General features: G+C 42.1%; 1 protein-coding gene across 3 annotated transcripts; it reads right to left on the bottom strand.

Annotated features, from left to right (window-relative positions):
• Window positions 1-8,327: 8,327 nt before the first annotated feature.
• On the bottom strand, window positions 8,328-14,162 carry LOC133918935 (70 kDa peptidyl-prolyl isomerase-like). 3 transcript variants are annotated; one of them, XM_062363074.1, is made up of 13 exons: window positions 13,831-14,157; window positions 13,661-13,680; window positions 13,486-13,572; window positions 11,016-11,276; window positions 10,856-10,930; window positions 10,683-10,763; window positions 10,402-10,596; window positions 10,018-10,283; window positions 9,793-9,918; window positions 9,553-9,699; window positions 9,337-9,464; window positions 8,938-9,058; window positions 8,328-8,835 (listed from the first exon to the last, which is right to left on the bottom strand). In XM_062363074.1, the coding sequence occupies exons 1-13, from the start codon at window positions 13,950-13,952 to the stop codon at window positions 8,629-8,631; spliced, it is 1,836 nt and encodes a 611-aa protein (XP_062219058.1). In that variant the 5' UTR covers window positions 13,953-14,157; the 3' UTR covers window positions 8,328-8,628. The 3 variants fall into 3 exon arrangements, with proteins under 3 accessions (XP_062219058.1, XP_062219057.1, XP_062219059.1); XM_062363073.1 differs by having other exon boundaries at window positions 13,661-14,160; XM_062363075.1 differs by having other exon boundaries at window positions 8,627-8,832; window positions 8,940-9,058; window positions 13,661-14,162.
• Between the last annotated feature and the right edge of the window lie 9,586 nt (window positions 14,163-23,748).

The raw sequence follows: 23,748 nt of genomic DNA, 5'->3' as shown, positions 1-23,748 counted from the left end.
AGAAAAGCCTTCTTGGCGAGGTCAACCACGTCTTAGCACGGTTGATAACCACAGAGTAGTGGTGTAGTGGTTGCGAGGGTTCTCGATCTGTTCTGTTCGGAGCCTTTGGATCATCAACGTCGAAGCTCCACCAATAGATTTATCATATTACCTTTCAGAGGATCAGGCAACCGCGCATCATTTGGAGTCCGAATGATGGAGATATCGTCCTCAGAATAGAGAGCTACGAAAAAGGAAATCCTAACCGACTCGAACTCGAACCCAATTCATGTCCAAAGTTCGTGGATAATTCAGGAGCATCTTCTTATAAATATGACGAGTTGCCAAGTCATATTTATAATAAAAATACTCCCAAACAGGAGACGTATGTTATGCAAACTGGGTTCACTTTTAGGAATATAATTAACATAATTGCACCATAAACATATCAATATTTGCACCTAATAGCAACATAATTTCACTTTTGGAATATAGAACCATAATTGCACCATAAACATATGAAGTTTCTACTCAAACCCTACAATCTAGCAAATAGGAGCAAGAGAAGGAGGAAAGGGGGGATGCAAACCTTCAAAGGCCAAGGGGGACAATCCACATGCATCAAGATTTAGGAGAGGGAGAAAAATTGTTGATTCCAACTCAAACCCTAGAATCCACTATATATGAGCTAGAGGAGGATGAAACAAACCTTCAAAGGCCAATGGACAATCCCAACTTCAAAGCACCAAGATTTGTTTGGTCCTACCTGAAGTGCGTGGCCGACTCGACTCCCCCCCCCCCTCCCACCAACGTGTCCACCTCCATCATCCGATACAATGGAAGAAGACCAGTAGCACGCAACCTACAAACAAAATACAGTTAGTGAACCATTGCGACAACAAGGCATAGACAACATAACATTGAAATGATACAAAACTCAGGATCTAGCGAGTGTCTACCCTCATGAGCTTATCTGGTACACAGGGTCGTAATACCGAGAGCTCCTCACCCTGCACGGCGGTGAGGTACGAACGGTGCCTCATGTCAAGCTAAGTGTCAAGCAGCTCAAGCTGTGTCATACATTAATGTTCAAAAGTTATTTCTACTTTGATGAGCACAACAAATACAAAGTAGCAAGTAAGAGTGCAACATATGATGTTTAGAGATTAAATTGTTCAATGCATACACAAATATATTACCGTAATGCCATACATGTATTCCACATGACACAACGTACTCGCACAAAATAAGAATCACAACTTAACACAGTACAACCTTAAACATAAAAAAATCTCACTACTACAATGTTGCGAATACAAATATCCATCACACCGTGAATTATAAAATTAATCGAACTCAATGAGTTGATGCAACCGACGTTCGACGGGCACGAGGATGTTTCCCATCTGCATTGAGCCCGGAAGGACTTGCTTCAGCGGGGTTGGCACTTGGCACACCGATGGTGCATTTCTTGTAAGTGTGCCATGTTTGGTTGCACTTGCTACACCATTTTATGTGATGGCTAACTTCTGCTTCGTTCATGTCATTACGGATCCTCATCATCTTGCGTCCTCCCTTCTTTCACTTCATCTTCTCGAGATCAGCAATGAACACACAATCGATCCTAGGATCCTTCGTGAATATACCTCATAGTTATAGGTATTGAACAGAGCTTCTTTCTTATAGTAGTCCATAACGTACCTTCGAATCGTCATACCTCACACGCAACAATCACATATGAATTCTTCTGAGCTTCTGAATAAACAAAAGGAAAAGGTAAATACATGCATGGCCACTCGGTTGCAGGAGCGGCCCGAGGTGGTGACCTGGCGACGGATTGACTGATCGGTTGCCATGGTGCAAGTCGGCTGGGTGGTGCACTGGTAGCGTCTAAAGGTGGCCAAGTGGGCCAAGCCAAATGGGCCGGCACGAGGCACGGCCATTTTGGCCCAGCCCAGGCACAGCACGGCACGATGGCTAACCGACTGGGTTAGCACGGCACGATGACTTGGGCCGTGCATGGGCTGGAGTCGCGGCATGACGGGTCGGCATGACACAGCCCATTTAACTGTTCATATTTTTGTAATATTTTTATAATTTGTTTAGACCTAATACCATATAGGATATGTGGTACAATGGTAGTGTGTTTGACTCCCAAATAGAAGGTTGGGTGTTCGATTCCGAGTTAAATCAAATTTTTGTGATTTTTTCCAATCCTCCACAGGCTGACGGGCCAAAAAAGGTCATCAGCCTACCGTGCCGTGGGCCAGCATGCCACGACATGGTCTTAAATGGGCTGTGCCTAGGCTGGAGTCACAGCATGTAGGCCGCCACGACACGGCCCATTTAGCTAACGGGCCTAAATGAGCAGTGCCTAAACGGGCTGTGCTTTAATGGGCCCGTGTCATGCCGGGCCGGGCCGCCCATTTGGACACCTCTGGTAGCGTCCATGTGCAAGCCGAGTAGCTGGTGCCAGTAGCCACGTGAACACCTGTCAGCAGAGAGTAGGAGGCTCACAAGCGTGCGGTAGAGCAGGCCCATGTGAGCCGGCTGGGCGAGTGAGGGCCCAGAGCAGCGGGCGAGCTTGGGCGAGTAGGTCGTGTGCGCGCGGGACATAGATGAGGATGATTATATATGCATATATTTAATATTTGCAAAATTACATGTCTTTTTGAAATTTTATAAGATTAGATTATCATTGTGCCCCTATGAACGGGCGATACCTTGACGTGATAGACTAGCATTGCTAGCCGCTGACCTAGTACAGAAGGTGTCACACCTTGACCGATGATTGAGAGACACCTTGGTGTCACCTGCTGGCTGGTGACACCTTTATGTCGCCCAACCAAAGGGTGACAGCAAGGTGTCATCCAATCAGAGAGAGACACCTTCGTACAGGCGACGCGCTTGCCACGGTACGTCAAAACCAGCACAGTAGAAGCCTTATTGTACTGCGGGACTTATCTTGGTCTGGCGTCCTCAACCTCTCTGGTGTAGTGGATCATACTCCTCGAGACCGTATTGTCATGGGTCTCATTGAACATGATCCACCCAAACAACCACAGCAGTTACGCCTCCAAGTGGCGGGAGACGTCCTCATCGTCAACCAGTGGGTGGATCTTGTCCGCCTGTCAATGAAGAAAAGATTACAAATTAGTTCATCGATTACTAACATAAAGGACATGACAAAAGAGTACAAAAGGGGCATACCACAAATTGAACAAGAAAGCATTCATCAGGTCGTGCTTCTCTTTACCCTGGAAAAGACCTGAAGGGGGCTAGGTCATTCCTCCAGTGAACGACAGAGAAGCGGCCAAGCAACTTGTCACACCACGTCAACATCGCTCGAGCCAATAGCCGCACCCGTGCATGGAAGGCCCATTAGCAAGGATATGCCCTCAAGCGTGGACAACATCTCGTTGCAAGAGAGGTGAAATGTGTATGTCTCGGGACACCACCTGTCCACAAGGGCCACGAGCAGGGCTTGGCCCTAGCTAAAGCATGTGGCCAACTCAGCGCCCCCACCAACGTGTCCACCTCCACCATCTGACACAACGGAAGAAACCCAGTAGCACGCAACCTACAAACAAAATGCAGTTAGTGAACCATTGTGACAACAAGGCGTAGACAACGTAACATTGAAATGATACAAACCTCGAGATCCGGCGAGTGCCAACCCTCATGAGCTCATCTGGTACACGGGGTTATAGTACCGGGAGCTACTTACCTTGCACAGTGAGGTACGAACGGTGCCTCACATCGAGCTGAGTGTTAGGCAGCTCAAGGTGCACCATACCAGCATGTTCAAAAGTTATTTACACTTTGATAAGCACAATAAATACAAAGTAACAAGTAAGAGTGCAACATATGATGTTTCGAGATTAAATTGTTCAATGCGTACATAAATATGTTACTGTAGTCATATACATGTATTAAAAGAGAGGATTGGGAAGCTTTTGTGACGTTGAAGAGCTCTGAGATGTTCAGCAAAGAAGCAACTTCGAGCAAAGAACAAGCAGAATCACAACATGGGCACAGGCGAGTACATGGAGAAAAGGGATAAATGGCAGGCGGAGGATGCAAAGTTAGCCAATGAAGGTTGCGAGAATCCTTGGTTGCAATTCCCGGGATGATCGCAATCGTATTTGCACGCGAGGGGTACGCTGTCAGATAGTGGAGAAATCACCTTCAAATCTAGCGAAACCGAGACAGTCACTCAAAAGGTGAAAGAAATAGCAACCTACTCCTCCAAAGGTTCACTCACCGGGGTTAGGTACCACGATGTGCTCTCCACTGCACTGGGAAACCTTGAGCACCCAGGTCACGTTCGAGGCTTGTCCAGTTCCCAGAGCTGGAAGTTAGGCTTCCCCGAACACGTCAGGATGTATAAGTGGAGGAAGAGGTCGGTCCCAATAGATGTGGAAGCACTGACCCAGTCAATCAGGGAGATCATTTATCAAGACGTCATGCAAAGGTTTGCTGCACAGGGAGTCGTAATTCCTAGTGCACTAGTGGGTGTAGCCCCATTGCTGGACACAAGAGTAGTCAAGCCTCCAGGGAGGTTCAACAACCTGTCTTCTCTCTATTTGTGGAGCCCGATACCATATACCTTCTCGATGGGCCCATGCCATGCTTGCTGGTCATAAGACCTAGAGGCTACTATATTGAGGTTGCAAAGGGTCAGGTGCATCCAAATGTCCATATGTTACAAATGGTCCTGATACGTCCTGGCTATGACGTGGTCTTCGTGGATTTTGTATATGCCAAAGCCATGGACACATATTTGCCCCCCCCCCCCATGATGAGATCAAAAAACTGAGTCAAGCTCATCTTCAAAGAATCCAATGGAAGAGGGAGGACATCGTGGTGCACACGGTATCTAGGAGCAATCCTCCTAGACGTTCAAGTTCCCTACCCCAACCTCAGCCTCGAGATGCGCTAGTTGTGTCGCCTTTGCCCACTCTGCCATCTACAGTTAAGCAACCTAAGGGTAGCCCAGAGAAGAAGAAGAAGCCTTTGCCCACTCCGCCATCTACAAGTAAGCAACTTGAGGGCAGCCCAGAGAAGAAGAAGAAGTCCAGGCCAGGGTCCAAGAAGTAGTTGCCGAAGAAATCCAAGTCCTCTGGTAAGGACTCAATCACCGAGAAGCGTTGGATAGGGGAAGCTTGGACTAAGAAAAACCCAAAATTCAAGCTTGGGAAACACTTGCTGTCAGCAGATCCACTTCGGTGGGCAGGACAACCTTGTGTTGAGTTGCATAATTACTACTTGCAAGGTTGTAGAGAGAAGAAGGTTTTCATTGTCTTATGTTACCAAAATTGTCACTTCTTGACTGGGTACGGCTACTTCCTCGTGGGCTTCAACGACTTATACGACGTCTTCAACCTCGATGGTCTGGACGTGGGGTTATTACGATGCTTTACATTGTAAGCCCTTTAAAACTAGACGTTCATTAATTATTACCACTAAAATCTCTAATCTAACTAATTTCTTATCTATAAACACTTGATACAAGAAATGAGGAAAAAGGAGCCCTTCAAATTCCTTGACCCCCAAAATTTGACGATTTCTTTGATGGAACAACAAAGAGAATTTGTTGTGGAATATGTGGCTAGGGCAATGAGCCACTTTTCGAAAAGGGACTACCTGATGGCCGCCCACAACATAGGTGACCATTGGATCTTACTGGTCATTGCCCCCAAGTGGAACTTGGTTTGGTACCTCGATTCATCAAGACCAATGGTGGGACCTAACAGCGGATGGGGACAACGTGACTATACTTTCGTCAAACAAATCCTCGACGAGTAAGCTCTTCATGACTTAGGTTACATATTGAACTTTTCAAACTTACACCAAATGTTGACTATTGGATCCCTCTTCGCATGTAGAGATTTTGACATGTATATGCGTTATGATCCAAAGTACGATCTGAAGGAGCCCCGCACACTGACACATAAGACCGTCTTCACGGTAAGTGCCATTAGTCATATTTGCAAATACTCTACTACTATATTTTTTTCTTTCAAACTGACGGTTTTTCCCTCTCAAGTGTCACCAACAACCACCGGGCAACTCATGCAGATTCTACATTGCATGTCACATGCTGCTATTCATGATAGCAAAGGATATGAAATCTCCAGATGTAAGATAATTGCATAGTCTTTTTATAGCTGCTTTTATTCATTACAAATATCTTATGATAAAATGTTGCTCACATTAATTGCATACTTTTTTCCATAACTACTTTTAATCAGCAGAAATTCAGCTTACCGGATGGCAACATCGAGGAGTCTGCACTCTCCAACATTCGAGCACAGATCGGCTCGTTCTTAATGACCGAAGTCATCTCTTCGAAAGGTGAGTTCTATTGTATGAAGGTAGGGCTCTGACTTATGTAATTTGTGGTTGCACTTTCGACTTATGTAATTTGTAACTATCTTGATGTAATTTGTGGTTGCACTTTTAACTTATGTAATTCGAGGTTGCACTTTCGACTTATGTAATTCGAGTTCTTGATGTGGACTTGCGATGTTGTACGTTTCGAGGACTTTTGATTATATAATTTGTGGTTGCATATCTCGTGACTTGGTCCCTACAATGTGGGTATATATCTTGAAATGAATGGTAATTATGGTATGAATGTATCTGGATGTGTCTTATTTGTAAAAGAAGATGGCTGCTAAATCCTGACATTGCTTTATGATGCAGCCAGGAAAAAGGTAAATCCCTTCGGGGGATGAGAATATTAGTGACGGGTGGTAAATTTACCCATCACTGATGATCGAGTCCCAGTGACGGGTAGCTTTTCAACCTATCTCTAGAACTCAATCATTAGAGACGGGTTGAAAAGATACCCGTCACTAATGACTCATAACACCAGTGACGGGTTGTAGCTACCCATTATTGATTCTAGATAATTAGTGACGGGTGGTAAATACACCCGTCTCTAATGACTCGCTCACTAGTGACGGGTTGTTGTTATCACCAATCACTAATGACCGAGTCCTAGAGATGGATTAAAAATCTACCCATCACTAATGACTCAGTAACCAATGACAGGTGGTAACAACCCGTCACTGATGACTCGATCAGTAGTGACGGTTTGTAGTTAATACCTGTCAGTAATGACCGGGTCCCAGAGACAGGTTGGAAAGCTACCCGTCACTAGAGATTGATAATTAGTGATTGGTGGTACATACACCCGTCCCTAATAACAGTCACAGTGATGGCAATATGCATACTCAAGTCATAGGAGACGTATTTTAGTAACGGGTCTCAACTATGACCCGTCACTGGTGATTATTATTAGTGATGGGTCTAATGTTTTATCATTAGTAACAAAATAAGAGTGACGGATACTGTAACCGTTACTAATAATATTTATCATCCGTCACTAATATGTTGTTTTGACGTAGTGTTTTCACTTCTCCATCTTCCATGTCTCCTTGGGTTAGAAAGACGGCTATTGCCTCGCTATCATGCTCACATCACCGTTGGATTTACAACGTTTCCGATGGAGGAACATGTAAAAATGAAAATTCTTATAGCGCGTACGTACTCTACCTCTCTGACAAAAAAGATTTTTAGCTTCTATGTTCTTCTGAAAAAAGATCGTGTTCTGGATACAGTACGTACTACGTTAAATCATTATAGCTCTTAGGAGAGACTGAGAGAGACATATGTCCGCATTTCATAACAAATCGAAATGGTTTCCACGTGTAATTATTGAATTACTTGTCTTCATTGGATATTACACTAGTGTTTCTGAATATATTTTTGCTCCCCACTGCGTCTCCCTAGCTCTCTATGAGTGTATGGATATGATGGGCTCCCTTGCTCTTGCAAGCACATAGGAGACTCTTCCTGGACTTAAACTTGCTCAAGCTCATTCTTAATACTCTCCCTGTGTCGCCAACACTCCACCAATGCCATCTCACATCTTGGCATCTTGCAGAGTAACTGTCATCCTATCTACTGATAGGTGAAAATTGTTCGTCTCAGGCCGCCAATGCTCCACCAATACCGATATAAAATATTTATCAACATTGATTTTCTTCATTCTAGCTATTTGATATAATGCAATATATTATCTAGAGCCGTCCGACGTAGTGGGTGCAGGAGTTGGCACGTGGATAAATGGCTAGAGCTGCAGGTGTGCAGCTAGCCGACCAGAGTTTTTTTTAGTCACAGACTCGCGTTTGGTGAGTACACACCTATGTGTATTCCATGGAAAAAGCCTGCGTAACATTTCCTGAGGTAAACCATGTTTTGAATGTAGGAATTTCATGAGGTGGAGCCCTGTTTTGCTAAAAGCTTGCTAATATGTTCTTATTGTACACACTCTAAGGTACGGTCTCCCAAATTAAATTTTGGCTATAAATCTCATTAAGAATATATGGTTGACAAACCACAAGATCGTGATTGCAGGGCGTACATTCAAATCTAACGACACCTTTTTGTGTGACTTAATATATTCCTATTATTTGACTTGCAACATTGCTGAAGTATGTCTATTACACAAGTCAAAGTTCACCAGAACAATTTGACCGTTCCACCTTAACAAATATTACTCCGTATTTACGATCATCAACTTCTTGATAACAATTGAACATGAACAGCAGAGAAGGCAAGCACAGATATCTTCCACAGTTAACATTTAATGCAGTCTATTTCTTGAACACTGCTCTGCATATAGTAACCCACACAGACTGCAATCACTAGCATCGCCGGAACCAATAGCCTCAGCACAAGCCACAGCGTGGACCCCTTGCTGCCGTCGGTGGTGAACAGCCTCCTAAGCAGCGCTGCGAATGGCCAAAGGCCATGCTTCTTGCTTGGTCCCCGGCTTCCGAGGTCCTTGGAGCAGCAACAACAGCGAGAACACACTGTTAGACGATGACGATCGAGGCAGCTAGCACAGCACAGGTGCAAGATGGCGCGAAGGTGGAGGGAACTTACATCGGCTTCCGGGTGCTCCAGCTTGCTCAGCTTGGAAATCATGTTGCTGTACAGTTTGGCATCCCTTCTGTTGTACTCCTTGACCTTCTCCTTCAGCCTCATGTACCCCATCTTCACATCCCTGAGAAAAGAAAGAGTTACTTCTCCCAGCACCCAGGAGAGATTTTCGCATAACAAACTGCGCAAGGTGAAGGTGTGATGATATGATCAATTAATGACCTCCATGTTCTCCCCTGGCAATCTGTTATGTGACAAATTTAACTAGTCCGTTAACCTCAAAAGGAAAATATTATGTTGAGCTAACTTCTGTACTGCGTACGGTTTTTTAGTGTTACATACAGTTGGTAGTATGTCCAGACTCCAGACTTATCACAGTCCACGGCACCTATGAAGGATTACCTGTTGTCTGGATCTATTTCTAGTGCCTTTTTGATATCCACCTCCGCCAAATCAAGATCAACAAGATGCATGTGTGCCTGTGCCCTTCTGTACAAGGCCTTCACATTTGTGCTGTCAAGCTCCAGGACCTGAATACCATTACTCATTGTCAGCCAGGTAATTTTTCTTATAAGGACTCTGTAGTTGCAAAGATGTTTCATTTTCTGTGCATAGTACCTCGGTACACAGTTCCTTAGCTTCCTTGTAGTCTTGAAGTTTTAGTTTACATGCAGCATTGTTGAGCTTGCAGCTTATTTTGAGTGCTTTGGACAGCTGCTTCTCTTCTTCACTGAAGGAGTTGTCGTACTCGATGAGGTTCAAAGCCTAATGTACAGGAAAAAAACTTGAGTGCCACAATCAATTTAATGTAAAGCAGGTTTGTAAGGTTATTTTGTGCCAAAATCTTAAAATTGTGACCTTCCCATATCTCTTAGAAGCCCTGGCATACTTGCCCATCTTAAACCACACATTCCCTTCATCTTTCTTCTTAGCAGCCACTTCAATCTTCTCAGCATTGTCCTTCAAGTCCCATGAATCTTTCTCCTGCCCGAAATGTCAGGCCCGATTCAAGTTTTCATCAACGGTAAATAATCATGATTCATGAAGACACACATACATACTCTCTCATTAAGGCTCAGTTACCTTATCAAAGGACACAAGCTCCACTTCATAACAAACGGATGAATTAGGAGGAACTACAGCCAGATCTTGCTTTGTTTCATTAGCTCCGAATGCATGCTCGGGAGGAATAGTCACCAAGGCCACTTCTCCCTTTTTCATGCTAGATACTGCTTTGTCAAAACCTTCAATTACTTGATCCTCATCAGTCTTGAACTCAAATGGATCCTCACCATCATGGCCTTTCTTGACAAACAAGGTACCATCCTCCAACTTCCCGGTGAGTTTCACTGCAGAGCTAGAAGATCATCATTTGCATCCAAACAAAATAAAAAAGAATGTTACCATGATTTCGATGTTTCGAGATTATCATGTAAAAGAAACAATTCATCATATGTAACCACGTGCCTCTGACAATTGCACATTCATTTGGACGATCATAGCCTTCACCCTCCTGGAGGATCTTCTTAATGATCTTTTTGTCATTGCCTATCTCAGTGACTGTCTTCCAGGACACCACTTGAAGATCAATGTGCAACGTAGTATTAGGAGGCACTGCAGCTTCATCTCCAGAGGCTGGCCTGCCTTCCTCACCAAAGCCATCTGTTCAGCAGGCATGACACATGTTAGAGATGATTCCACTGCCACATTGCTCCAAAGAGTTCTTAATTACATTACTGCAAACTCACATTGTGGCTTGACAGTGAGGAGGACCTTCTCGTTCTTCTTCATAGTCTTGACAGCCTTGGATATGGCAGGGCAGAAATGCCCTGGAAGAAAGACAACATTCCTGAATGAGAATCTAGTAACAGTTGAAAGCTAGAATTACAGTGCAAATACTAAACAATGGCAAGCACAGTACCATCTTTCACAGTGAACTCAACACCATCAGATTTTGATATAACAGTCCCATCCTCAAGCCTTGCCTCATACTTAACTGGAACAAAAAATATATATACCTTTAACAAAATTGGTCAATAGAAAGGCAATAAAGCACAACTGCGGAGAACATGGTATGTTACCAAAAACTTCATCACGGTCTCTAGGGTTATCCCATTTCTCTCCTTCAGCTAGTATTTTCTTGAAGATGCCACCATCCTTGCAAATGTCCTTGACACTCGCCCATGACAGAAGCTCAACATCAAACTGCAGTGTGGCATTTGGAGGGATGACTGGAGGGGAGCCATCTTCACCATATGCAAGTTCTGGTGGGATAGTGAAAATAGCATTTTCACCTTTCTTCATGGTCTTGATGCCCAAGTCCCACCCCTTTATAACTTGGCCTGTAGAGAGTAACAATATTGATTTCCTTTAACATTCCACCAAGGTTTGTACATTAAGTATAGTAATGCTTAGTTACACCGCATAAACAGAATACTCATGCAACATACAACCTTGTAGTAGTAAATAGTAAACTCAAAAACAATAAAAACCATAACCAGAATCATGTATGTACAACTAGCAGGCCCCATACACAAAACCTCTTGTCTCTTTCAGTTACTATGCATTCACAGACAAACCTGAAACTAAGTAATTGTTCTACTCCACTGAAGAAAAGCTACTCTTGACAGAAAATCGGGACGCTGGTATCAAGATCAATTACTGACATCGTGCACAAACGAGCACAACTAAAAAGATTGAAGTTATATTTTTTTTTAAAAGAATGTCAAGTTAGATCAATCATCCACGTAACCAACCCTAAACCCGGTTTGGATGGCAGTCTAGACTCCGCATCCAAGAATAAAGATAATAACCATAGCAGTGGGGATTTTGGCTTTGTGCATCTTTGATATGCAGAGGTTGGAGGTAGACTCTTATATTGTTGTATCACCTTGATGTAACAATGAGAATTAATAAAGCTTCCCATTCCCAAAATAAGAATTGCTGTAGCAACACTGTAAAGAACACCCCTCCTTATTTTTGTACTTTATAACATTCGACCATTCACACAGGGTTGAAATAGATATACAAAAATGTGCAAAGTTATTTGATTTTAAGTCCAGTGGTACAGGAGGTGAGGCGGTGACTTAAAAATCAAGGTCAAGTACAGAAAGGGGAATCGAGTTATCCAGTAAGATTAAGAAACTAGAAAATAAAATCTGGATCAATCCTGGCTCAAGCTGCACATATACACACACTGAGTCGCTAACACTAAGCTGTGGATAAGCCAACCCTGATGCTAGGTGCTCTGTCAGTATGCCTGTTCCTTGTAATCTACTATAACTAGTACAAAAATAAATTTCCATTTCTCGAAGAAAACTAACTAGGTTTCAGATAACCAAATCACATGACTTGCAACACGAACTTTTACAAAGTTTACAATAGTAGTTGAAAGGATGATGATTAATTTGATCCTAGTTGATAGTTCCGAACAAGTGCATTGGCATAGGAGTGATATGATCAGGGTTCAACTTATCAACAGTTACCGCTTGAAAATCACGGTAACCGCTCCGCATCGATAATAAAAACCGACCGGTTTTCGAATTTGAATTCAAAAAATTAAAGAAAAAATCCTAAACAAAACTAGAGACAATTCTAAGACCTTATGTGAATTTTTTTTTTCAAAATAATGCCATTTGCATCATATTCTATAGGGAGAAAGTTTGGAAAAAAAGGAAAAAAAATTGAAGCATGCAGCTCATTTATTAACTTATATTAAGGAAAAACTTAACATATAAACACATATTTTTCTCATGTAGAAAGTATTTTAAGAGGAATTTTAAAATTGACTTCACTTCATTTAGAGTTTTATTAATTTTTCCATGATTTTTACAAAGTTCACAAACATATAGTGAATATGTTAAGAAACATCATTGTAATTAACTTTTTCATGTCTATCATTATTTTTTCTACAAGTAAACTAATAAAAGTAGTTTCACTAATTTTGAAGGTACGATGGGTTAGTTATGAATTAATCTAGTTGTAACACATTTACACAATCCTGCATGTAACAATAACTATTTCATAAGTTCATGTATTTTTAAAAAACATAGGATCATCAAGAAAACTAACAAAATTGATTTCATGATTTTTGGATTAGCAAAAAGTAAACTATGCATTTAACTAAGTTTAGCAAATACATTTTCTCACAAAAAATATTCAACTTTTTTATGAGTACAAATACTTTTATCATTTAGATCATATTACAATGAAACCAACAAAATTTGTTTCACTTGATTTGAAACTCAGATGAATTAGTTATTGATTTTACAAGTTAAGCCATTTTTTGGTTTTTTGTTGAACTTCACTAAAAATTCGAGAAAACCGCTCGATAAATCGTTAAATGCGGTCGGTAACCGTAGCAAACCAACCGGTTACTATTCGGTTTATTCGATCCCAATTCTCACCGAATTTCAATTTTGACCGGATAAATTTTGAGCAAATTCTCGCTGAATTTTGCCCGATTATCACGATGACCATAATTTTCCGGTAACCACCAACCAACGGTTTCGAGATCCAAACGATTTTTTTTGTGAACCTTAGATATGATACCTTGGCCCAGGGTGAACTTGAACCGAGAGTCGAGATCCCGGCTGGAGTCGAACTTGGTGCCGTCCATCAGCGTCCCCGTGTAGTGCACTGCACCATCGAGATCCAATGAGCAAGCATTTCAAACAAATCCAATTGAGAAACCGATACGCATGCTGGGGAGGCGAATCGAGCCTACCTTCAACCTCGTCGCCGGCGCCGGGGCGGCCCCACCCCTCGCCTTCCTTCACCAGCCTCTTCTTCAGTCCCTCCTTCCCGATCTCCCTCTCCTCCCCCACCTTCATCTCCGCGGGCGGGTAGTCCCCCTCCTCCTCGCCCCCCTCTCCTGCCCCGGCGCCCGCGCCGGCGTAGAGGTCCCTCATGGCCTCGTCGTCGTCCTCGCCGCCGAGGCCGCCAAGGCCGCCGAAGTCCCCCATCCCCATCGGGCCATACCCGCCTGCCCCCGGGAGGCCGAAGCCGTCCATGTCCATCACCACGGAGCCGAGAGTGAGTTATTGGAAGGGTTCGTTGACCGCGTGAGCCTCGGGACTCCCTAGAAGGATGCGCCGGCGGCCTTTTGTACTGTAGAGTGAGCCCCGGCGAGCGACTCCCGAGACGGATGTGTTTTGGAGCGTGGGTGTTCTAGAGAGTTCTTGAGCGAGGGGCTGGCGAGAGCTTGCGGAATAGAATGACAGGTGGGGCCACGTCTGCGACTGGCCCATCCGTCAGTGGGTTAAAAAAGTAGGGCTGCCGGATGGGCGCGATAGCTTTGAAAGGGGCAGGATGAACGGATGCCTTCTGAGAACGACTGTTTTGCAGCTTTAGTGGTCCTTGGGCGTTAGCAGTTGTGGAACTCTCTGGAATCACGCTGCCAATGCCGCGCAGGCTTGTTTGGCTTAGAAGGGAGTAGCGGAAAATTTTCGAGACACGTTTAAACCAAATTCAAATTCAAACCTTGAAACAGTGTAAATAAATTAAAAGGATCTTATAAATCGAATAAGGACCACCTGCATTTACCTGACACCACAGACATTGAGGTCATCCTCAAACAATATCCAAGTCATTCTTCTCTTCATACAACAAATACTTGGAAGTACGTATAAAGATAATTTAAACACAAGAAAAAATCATACATCCACAAAGAAATGCTTGAAAGTGCGTATGGAAGATAATTTAAACATAAGATAAAATTTAGACTAAGAAGATAACTTATCTTCTCATTAATTTAGGCTAAGAAAAATCATAAGTTATTATAAAAGATGGTTTGGATTACACAAAAACCTCTATCATAATTGTAAATGACTACTAAATCCAAATTGCTCAAATTAAATTAGCATGCATGAACCTAGTGCTAGCCTATACCTCTCCATCCGGTGTGAGTGTGGCTGATGACGAACATTCTGATGGAACCGTTGCCATCATTATCGTCCAACGATGATGACTCGTCTATCTCCTTCTCAAGGTGCTCCAATCCATGATATTACCGACTTCAAACTCGAAGTCGGCGACGGTGTTGTTGGAGCCAGCCTCCGAGTCGGACTCTGCCAACTCGCTAGCGTTGTCATCCTCGGAGTCAGTATTGTCGGTGTTGTAGTTCTTATCATCACCAACATCCTCATACTATGTTGGGCTAGCCGAACAGCCCAGGTGCGAGAGAGGGAGAGGAGAGAGATATGGGCCAGCTGGTTTGAGAGATTTTGGTCCAAGAAATCTTTTCTATTTCTTATCCTTTTTCCTATTTCCTTTCTCTCACACATACAAGTATATACATGTACATAGACTCGTACAGCACATAGTCTTATATATATATATATATATATATATATATATGTGTGTGTGTGTGTGTGTGTGTGTGTGTGTGTGTGTGTGTGTGTCTTATAACATATATACTCTCATATATATGTATATGCATAAAGGCACACATACACATTTAGGGTTTGTATTTAGTTTTTGCAAAACTCTTTTATTTTCTTTGGAAAAAGTTTTTATTTTCTTGGTTTTCATAATTTGGGATGTTACAAAATCTACCCCTCTTAAGTGAATGTTGTCCCTGAGATTCGGGCTGATCTACAAACTGGTGAGGAAACTCCACCTTTAGCTCTTCTTCTTGTTTTCATGTTGCTTCTTCTTCGATATGGTGACTCCATTGTACTTTACACATATGTATGACCTTTCTTCGAGTTACTCGCTCTGTCGTTTCCAAAATCTTGACCGAGCATTTTGAATAAGTCAAATCCTCTTATGGGTCCACTTCTTTTAAGCTTAACTGTTCCTCGGCTACTCGCAAGCACTTCTTCAGCTACGATATATGAAACACATTGTGCACGTCTTCCAACTTAGGCAGCAATTCCAACTAGTAGGTCACTTCTCCACGTTTAGTACTAACTTTAAACAATCCAATATACCTAGGTGCCAACTTGCCTCTAACCTTAAAACGACCAAGTCCTCTTAGAGGTAAGACCTTGAGATACACATAATCTCTGACCTCGAAGGTTAACTCTCAGTATCGGTTATCCGCATAACTCTACTGTTTGGATTGGGTTGTTTTTAAATTTTCTTGTATTGTCCGTACATGTTCTTCTTTTTCCTTAAGTATCTTTGATCCAAGCACTTAACTTTCTCCAATCTCACTCCAATGCAGAGGCGCTCTACACTTCCTTCCATATAATGCCTCAAATGGGACCATCTGTAAACTGGAATGGTAATCGTTGTTATATGAAAACTTTGCATATGGTAAATTCTTGTCTCAAACATTGCGATTTTGAAGGGCACATGCTCGCATCATATCCTCGAGTATCTAGTTTATTCTTTCCGTCTGTCCACCTATCTGTGGGTGATATACTGAGCTAAAATTCAACTTCGTGTCCAGCGATTCATGAAGCTGCTACCAAAATCTTGAGGTAAATTAGGTCCCTCGATCCAACACTATTATCTTTAGAACTCCATGGAGGCACACAATCCTTGACCTATATAGCTCAACTAACCTATCTCTTTTGTAGGTTCTCTTAACTAGGATGAAATAAGCTACCTTAGTGAGGCGATCCACAATGACCCATATTGAATCATAACCTGACTAGGTACGAGGTAATCCGACTGTAAAATAGCCCATTTTCTTCCCACTACCATTCTAGTATCTACAGGGGTTGTATCAATCTTGTTGATTTTTTATGTTCTGCTTTCACATGCTGACATACATCACACACTGTATAGTGAAAATAGCCCTATTAGGTTATGATTGTGATTTTAGTGATTAATGATAACATAGTCATTAGGACTAATATGTTTGTCAAGAATATATGTTAGTAGGTCTCATGGATGCAATACATCAAGAAGTCACCGTGGCCAGGATAAAATTTGATTGAATTGGAGAAATCCCAGGAGAATTAACCTCATCGGATAGTCCGGTGCAGAGAAGTTTGCACTCACTGGAGCTTTGTATTCAGAGGCTGGTAGCCTCACCGGATAGTCTGGTGCTCTATATGTTGAACTCACCATAGCATTTCTGACAAAGGGGAGAAGACTGAGGACCTCACCGGATAGTCCGGGGATCTGCACTAGATAGCACCGGAGCATTTCTTACAGAGAAGAATGCAAATGCAAAAACTGAGGATCAATCCACCAAAAGGTCCGGTGCTTGGTTTATGCTCACTAGATTATAGTACCGGAGTATTTCTTGCAAAGGTGACTCCAAATATTGAAGAATGAAGAACAACCCACAAGAAGGTTTGGTGCTTTGAAGATCAATGCATCGGAGCATTTTACTCGCTAGAGTGGCACGGTCTGGATCAAGATAACTCACTAGAAGGTTTGGTGATGGATTTGAAGGCATATAGGAATGTCCAATGTCCACATAGACTTTGAGTGAAGTTCCAATGGATAGTTACTGAGTTTGTACTTACCGGATAATCCGGTGTTAGTACAACTGTCTCACTGGATCATCCAGTGTTAACAGCTTTTCTGAGCCATTAGGAAAACGGCTAGATGGTGGATTTGAGGCTATAAATACCTCTTCACTCAGTCATTTGAAGTAGTGGTATGCTGCTAGAGTCTAGAGGAAGCTCATATACACTTAAAAAGTCATCCAAGCCACCAAAGTGCTTAAAGTGATCATTCAGGATAATTAAGCATAAGATTATAGAGTGTTTAGTGCTCATAGGCCTAGAGTAAGTTGTAGCTAGGTGATGCAGCTTAAAGAAGGGATCAAGTAGTGATCCTAGCTTGTACCGAAAGGTACGCTGACACCTTGGAGTCTTGGTGACTCGTCGGCATCTTGGGCCTTGGTGGCTCAAGCTTTGACCCTCCGACTTGGTGTGAAGTGGTGGCAAGACATGTGTATGGGGACGCAGAGACCCTTGCCTTGGTGGCTCGAGCTCCGAAGTGATTACGACTGCAAGTGACCAGAAGAGAGGCTAGTGATTTGATGGCTTATCGTGCATGAGACATTGTCTTGGTGACTTGGTAGCTCAAAAGTCATGACCGAAAGAGACTTTGCAACTAGGAGCATATCTTTTGTGGAGCTCCAACGTGGATTAGGGGTGTCATTCATGCCATAGATACCACAGAATAAAAATCCCTTGTGCCGAGTTTATCTCTCTACCTTATTTACGTTTTCGTATTTGTATACTTGCAATTTACCTTATTAGAGTAAGTTGCAATTCTCTTAAGCGGTAGAGTAGATACACTAGATAAAATCAGAGTACATTTAGATAGAAATTAATATAGATTTATCTTGTGAAGTTTTTGGAGCCAATTTGGTTTAGGTTTATAAGTGTTCTAGTTCACCCCCCCCCCCTCTTAGGATGTCAGTTCCTCACAATTGGTATCAGAGCCTCATGCTCTTGATAGGCTTAACATCCTAGAGTTGTGATGTCCGAGGTTGCAATGGATACCCATAGTGCTCCACTTTTCGATAGCACAAATTTCCTCCATTGAAAAATCCTAATATCTTTTTATTTGCAAGCCAATAGTCTAGATGCTTGGAGGGTCACCAAGGAAGGGATAAGACCTCGCATCACCAACAAGAAGAGGCTAGATGCATTGACGAAGAGTATCCTTTTATCATCTTTAAATGTTGATACATTTAATTGTGTTTATTCCCTCACAAATGTATATAATATTTGGACTAGTCTAATTGAATACATGAAAACATAAAGGATGTGCACAATGAGAAATATCATATGCTTATTACTAAGCTCAATAACATCAAACAATTTGCCCATGAAAGTGCTAATGACATGTACTCATGTTTGAATATTCTTGTCAATGAGATTAATGGGCTAAGTTTGACACCAATTGACAATGATCAAGTGGTGAGAAGAATACTTTAAGCTCTTCTTCTAAAGTACAAGTTAATAGTCTCCATCATCTACGAAAACAACGACATCAAGAAGATGATTCTAAGTCAAGTGTTCAACAAAATAACCACCCATAAGATAACCATGAATATGGGGATGGAAGCCTCTTTCTCACCCGACACCAAGAACCTTGCTCTTACAAGCAAACAAGCACCATGCTCACACATGAAGGCAAAAATGTGGAGGCAAGAGCAAAAGTACAAGTGAAGATGCTGGAGATGAAGATGAAGATTAAGAGAGCAATAAAGATGATGAGCAAAGCTGTTCAGTAACGGGCAGGCTACGCTAGCCTAAAATAAAATTTTCTACCATATTCACCCAGGAAACCATGCTACTAAGAGATCATAGATTGTTACCGCTCGACGCGCAGTGCAGCAGAAGAAGAGTTGGAGTATACCAATCCAACATCGTGCGCATCAAACTCCTCGAGCAGCTTCTCGATCAGATCGGCGACCAGCCCCGCACAGGTGGTCACGCTCCCTGACAAACTCCGAGCAGGTGGTCATCCTCCTCGACCAGTTTCTCGACTAACTCCATATCAAGTCAGTCGTGTTCTCGACCAGTTTTGAGTGGTCGTGTTGTGCTGTCCAACTAGATCCGAGTGGTCATGTTGTGCTCCGTGATCAGACAAGCAGGTACGTTGACTAGTTCGTCACGATTGACGACCAGTCCCGAACACGTCACGATCAACTCGCCGAGAAGACCAGTGTTGTAATAGTAGTAGAGCCTCTACGGTATCCACACGTACTGGGCAAAAACACCGAGCGTCGATGTGCTAGCACCGCATGCGTGTCTAGGGTTTTGGGAGATCGTGTAGAAGGTTGCGGTTAGGGTTTTAGAGTGACTTAACCTTGGCACGTCCTACCCACACCTCTCCTTATATAGAGCTCACCAATGGTCTCCCATGTTGGAAGCCCTTTAGGACTCTAACTTCTCATGAATCATAATCAAAATCCATATACGAATCCAATTCGCGTGTTTTATTTCAACCCATTAAGTGTTTGACCCGTTAGGTTCATGTACAAAAGGCTACAACTTGGAAACCCTTTCCAAACCAAAATCAATAGCGATCCCTACCAGGACATGTTGACTCCCAAGTATACACAAAATATCATATCAGCTGAACCTTGATATACGCATGCACCAATCCCTTTGCCTCACGATACCAGTCAAGCTCAAGGTGAGATACATGTCACCCTTGTGATAGCTCGGCCATTCACTCAATCAAGTAGTGGATTCATCATGACTAACTTTTAATCATATTGGCATGGCCATGCACTTTCTCGATCCAACTACCTCGAGTGGCCCATGAAAGACTTGATCAAAACTATTGATTGCATGAAGAAGGAGAAGAAGACCAAGAGCAAGAGGGAGGTAAGGGGAAGAGCCAAAGCATTTGCAAGCATAGGAAGATGAGTGAGTGAAGATAAAGATCCAAGCTCAAGTGATGAGAGTTTCGCCACCCACTCCTCCAAGAAAAGCTCTTCCTCAAGGTTGTCATCACATAAGCCATCATCACACAAGTGCCTTATGGCCAAGGTATGGAAAGCGATGTAAGTGATGATAAATCCGATGATGATTCTCCCTCCTATGATGAACTCCTTTATTTGATCAATGAGAAACAAAAGACACTCAAGAAATAATCTAAGGAATTCAAGAAATTTAATGCCCTCAATGACATTCATGCTACCTTTGTTTCTAATTATGAGAAATTATTGAACAAATTCAATTTGCTAAACAAGGAGTATGAATCTTAAGGCTAGATTTGAGTGCATTGAATCTCAATCTAAGGCCCATTTGGAGAAATATATATCTCTATTTAATTTCAATTCTAAGGTAGATGCTTCTACTTCTTGCAATGATTTAATTGATTTATCTAGTTTACCCTTTTGCAGTGAGATATGTGTGAGAATATTCTTGTAGAACCATCTAATAAACTCACTGCAAAGAAAATGATGAGCTCAAGCAAGAAGCCGCAAAGCTCAAGAAAGACTTGGCAAGATTAAGGGGCAAGAACCATGTCCAACTTCCTCAAGATAACCATGTTACCATGATGAAGAATCTTACAAGGGGTCCACCGTGAAATTCTTCAAATGTCATCTAGAAGGCCACAAGTCCTTCCAATGCAAGCAAGTTAAGAAGGAGACCAAGGAGAAGAAGAAATAATTGAACCTCTTCAATAAGACTTCCAACATCTACACCAAGCCCAACTACAAAACCAAGACCAAGAGTAATTGCTATAAGCTCAAGAAGAAGAACAATGACAATATTATTGCATATATGGTTGGAAGAAAGAATTGGGAGTGAAACTAACCCATTTAGGTGCCCAAGGAAGCCGTCACCAACATGAAGGGGCCTCAATTGGTTTGGGTTCCAAAGAAGACTTGAAGCCAAGTTGACTATGAGTATTTGGAGACTTGGCTGACAAAATGAAGTGAAGGTTCAAGCGAAGAAGCCAAGTACATAAGACTGGGTGCTTTATGAAAAACATGATCATCATATACCCAAATCATCATCCAAAGGTAATGAGGTAATGGTAGATAGACTTTTGTTCATGTTTTTGATCCATTGCCTTGTCTATAATTGCATATGCGTATTTAAATTTATTGCAATACATAGTTTTCATATGATAGGTTCCTTGTGCTTGTCTCTAACATGTGAGCAACCTACATGATTTACTAGTTGTAGGTTCTTTTCATGGCATTAGTTTCACAATTGGTATCTTTCATGTGCCATTAACTAATCTATAGGGTACACTCCCCATTGTTATTAATAACAAATGCATATGTCTCGCAAGTATTCAAAACTTATATACACACATTTAGGGGAGTATATCCTATGGATTGTAATTTTGAGACAAACATGTGTTGCTAGAAATATATTTTGTAGTCTCATGGATAAATCAACACGTCTCCAGAGGTATGCAATGCTTAAATATTTCAATTGGTATCATTGTCAATTTATTTCTATATTTAAGCTACCTCCATGCATGATGTGACTTAAACTTTCTACCTCTACTTATAGTCTAGGTATGCATATATTGCTACATTCCTACAAGTGGTATTCACAAATGGATCTCATTATATGTATGCACATATAAAGGGGGAGTTTAGATTATATCATGTGAGTTTCATGAATTATGATCCTTGTTCGTTCTTTTTTTAATTGATATCAATGCCTCCTATCCTCACAATTGGTATCATGAATTATATCCTTACAATTGGTATCATGAATTATATCCTTACAATTGGTATTTTTTTTTCAATTGGTATCATTTCATTGGATTATGATTTACGAAGCTCTCTCTCGTGTGTTCTAACGCTTTTCCTCGAGCTCAACATATATTTGTAGCCCTTTTTTGAGATTATTAATAAAGGGGGATAAGTTTCATGACCAAAGCAAGAAGCAAGATACAAGATGTCTAGAAATGCTGAAGTTGACAAAGTGGAGAAGAAGAAGATACAAGAAGCAACATGGGACACCTAGGTTGACAAAGAGGAAAAAGCTCTTGCATGAGTCGATCAAGGGAGATAGTGATAATGGAGAAAGGGGGAGCCATAATAAAGGAGAACTAAATGGTAAGAACATGAATCCAAACAATATAGTAAGGCTTTGTGTTCTTTATGATTGGTATTATTTATTATTTATCGCTTGCTTTGGTTGTGTTGTCATCAAACACCAAAAATGGGGAGATTGTAGCGAAAATGACCCTATTAGGCTATGATGGTGATTTTGGTGATTAATAACAACATAGTCATTGGGACTAACATATTTGTCAAGAATATATGTTAGTAGGCCTAATGGATGCAATACATCAAGAAGCCACCGCAACTGGGACAAAGTTTGATTGACTAGAGAAGTCCTAGGAGAATTGACCTCACTGGATAGTCTGGTGCAGGGAAGTTTGCACTCACTAGAGCTTTGTGTTCAGAGGCTAATAGCCTCACTGGATAGTCCGGTGCTCTATATGTTGAACTCCCCAAAGCATTTCTAACAAAGAGAAGGCTGAGGATCTCACCAGATAGTCTGGTGATCTGCACTAGATAGCACCAGAGCATTTCTTGCAAAGAAAAATGAAAGTGCAAAGACTGAAGATCAACCCGCCGGAAGGTCCGAGCTTGGTTTATGCTCACCGAATTATAGCACCAGAGCATTTCTTGCAAAGGCGACTGCAAATATTGAAGAATGAAGAACAACCCATCGGAAGGTCCAGTGCTTTGAAGATCAATGCGTTGGAGCATTTTACACAGAAAAAAAGTGGCGCTATCTGGCTCAAGATAACTCACTGGAAGGTCCGGTGATGAATTTGAAGGCACATCAGAATATCCACAGAGGCTTTGAGTAGAGTTCCAATGGCTAATTTTTTAGTTTGTACTCATCGGATGATCTGGTATTAGTACTACTGTTCTCACCAGATCATCCGGTGTTAATAGCTTTTCTGAACCATTGAGAAAATGGCTAGTTGACAGGTTTGAGGCTATAAATACCCTTCCACTTAGTCATTTGAAGTAGTGGCATTCTGTTGGAGTCTAAAGGAAGCTCATATACACTTGAAAATACATCCAAGCCACCAAAGTGCTTAAAGTGAACATCCAAGGCAATTAAGCACAAGATTAGAGATTTTTTAGTGCTTATATGCCTATAGTGAGTTGTAGCTAGGTGATGCAGCATGAAGAAGGGATCAAGGAGTGATCCTAGCTTGTACCGAGAGGTATACCGACACCTTAGAGTCTTGGTGACTCGCCGGCATGTTGGGTCTTGGTGGCTCAAGCTTGTTTATCCTCCGACTTGTTGTGAAGCGATGGCAAGACACGTGTATGGAGACGTGAAGACCCTTGCCTTAGTGGCTCAAGTTCTGAAGTGATCACGGCGGTAAGTGATCAGAAGAGATACTAGTGATGAGACCTTGCCTTATTAGCTTGGTGGCTTATCG

This window comes from Phragmites australis, chromosome 5, assembly GCF_958298935.1.
Source record: "Phragmites australis chromosome 5, lpPhrAust1.1, whole genome shotgun sequence".
Lineage (NCBI taxonomy): Eukaryota > Viridiplantae > Streptophyta > Magnoliopsida > Poales > Poaceae > Phragmites > Phragmites australis.
Note: the sequence above shows the minus strand (reverse complement) of the source record. Positions and strands in the feature narration are given on the sequence as shown.

Coding starts and splice junctions, on each gene's coding strand:
- LOC133918935 (XM_062363073.1), bottom strand. CDS start 13,952: ATGGACATGGACGGCTTCGGCCTCCCGGGGGCAGGCGGGTATGGCCCG. Junction 10,764..10,855: donor TGAGTTCACTGTGAAAGATG/GTACTGTGCTTG, acceptor TCTTTCTTCCAG/GGCATTTCTGCCCTGCCATA. Junction 9,919..10,017: donor AGCTTGTGTCCTTTGATAAG/GTAACTGAGCCT, acceptor CATTTCGGGCAG/GAGAAAGATTCATGGGACTT.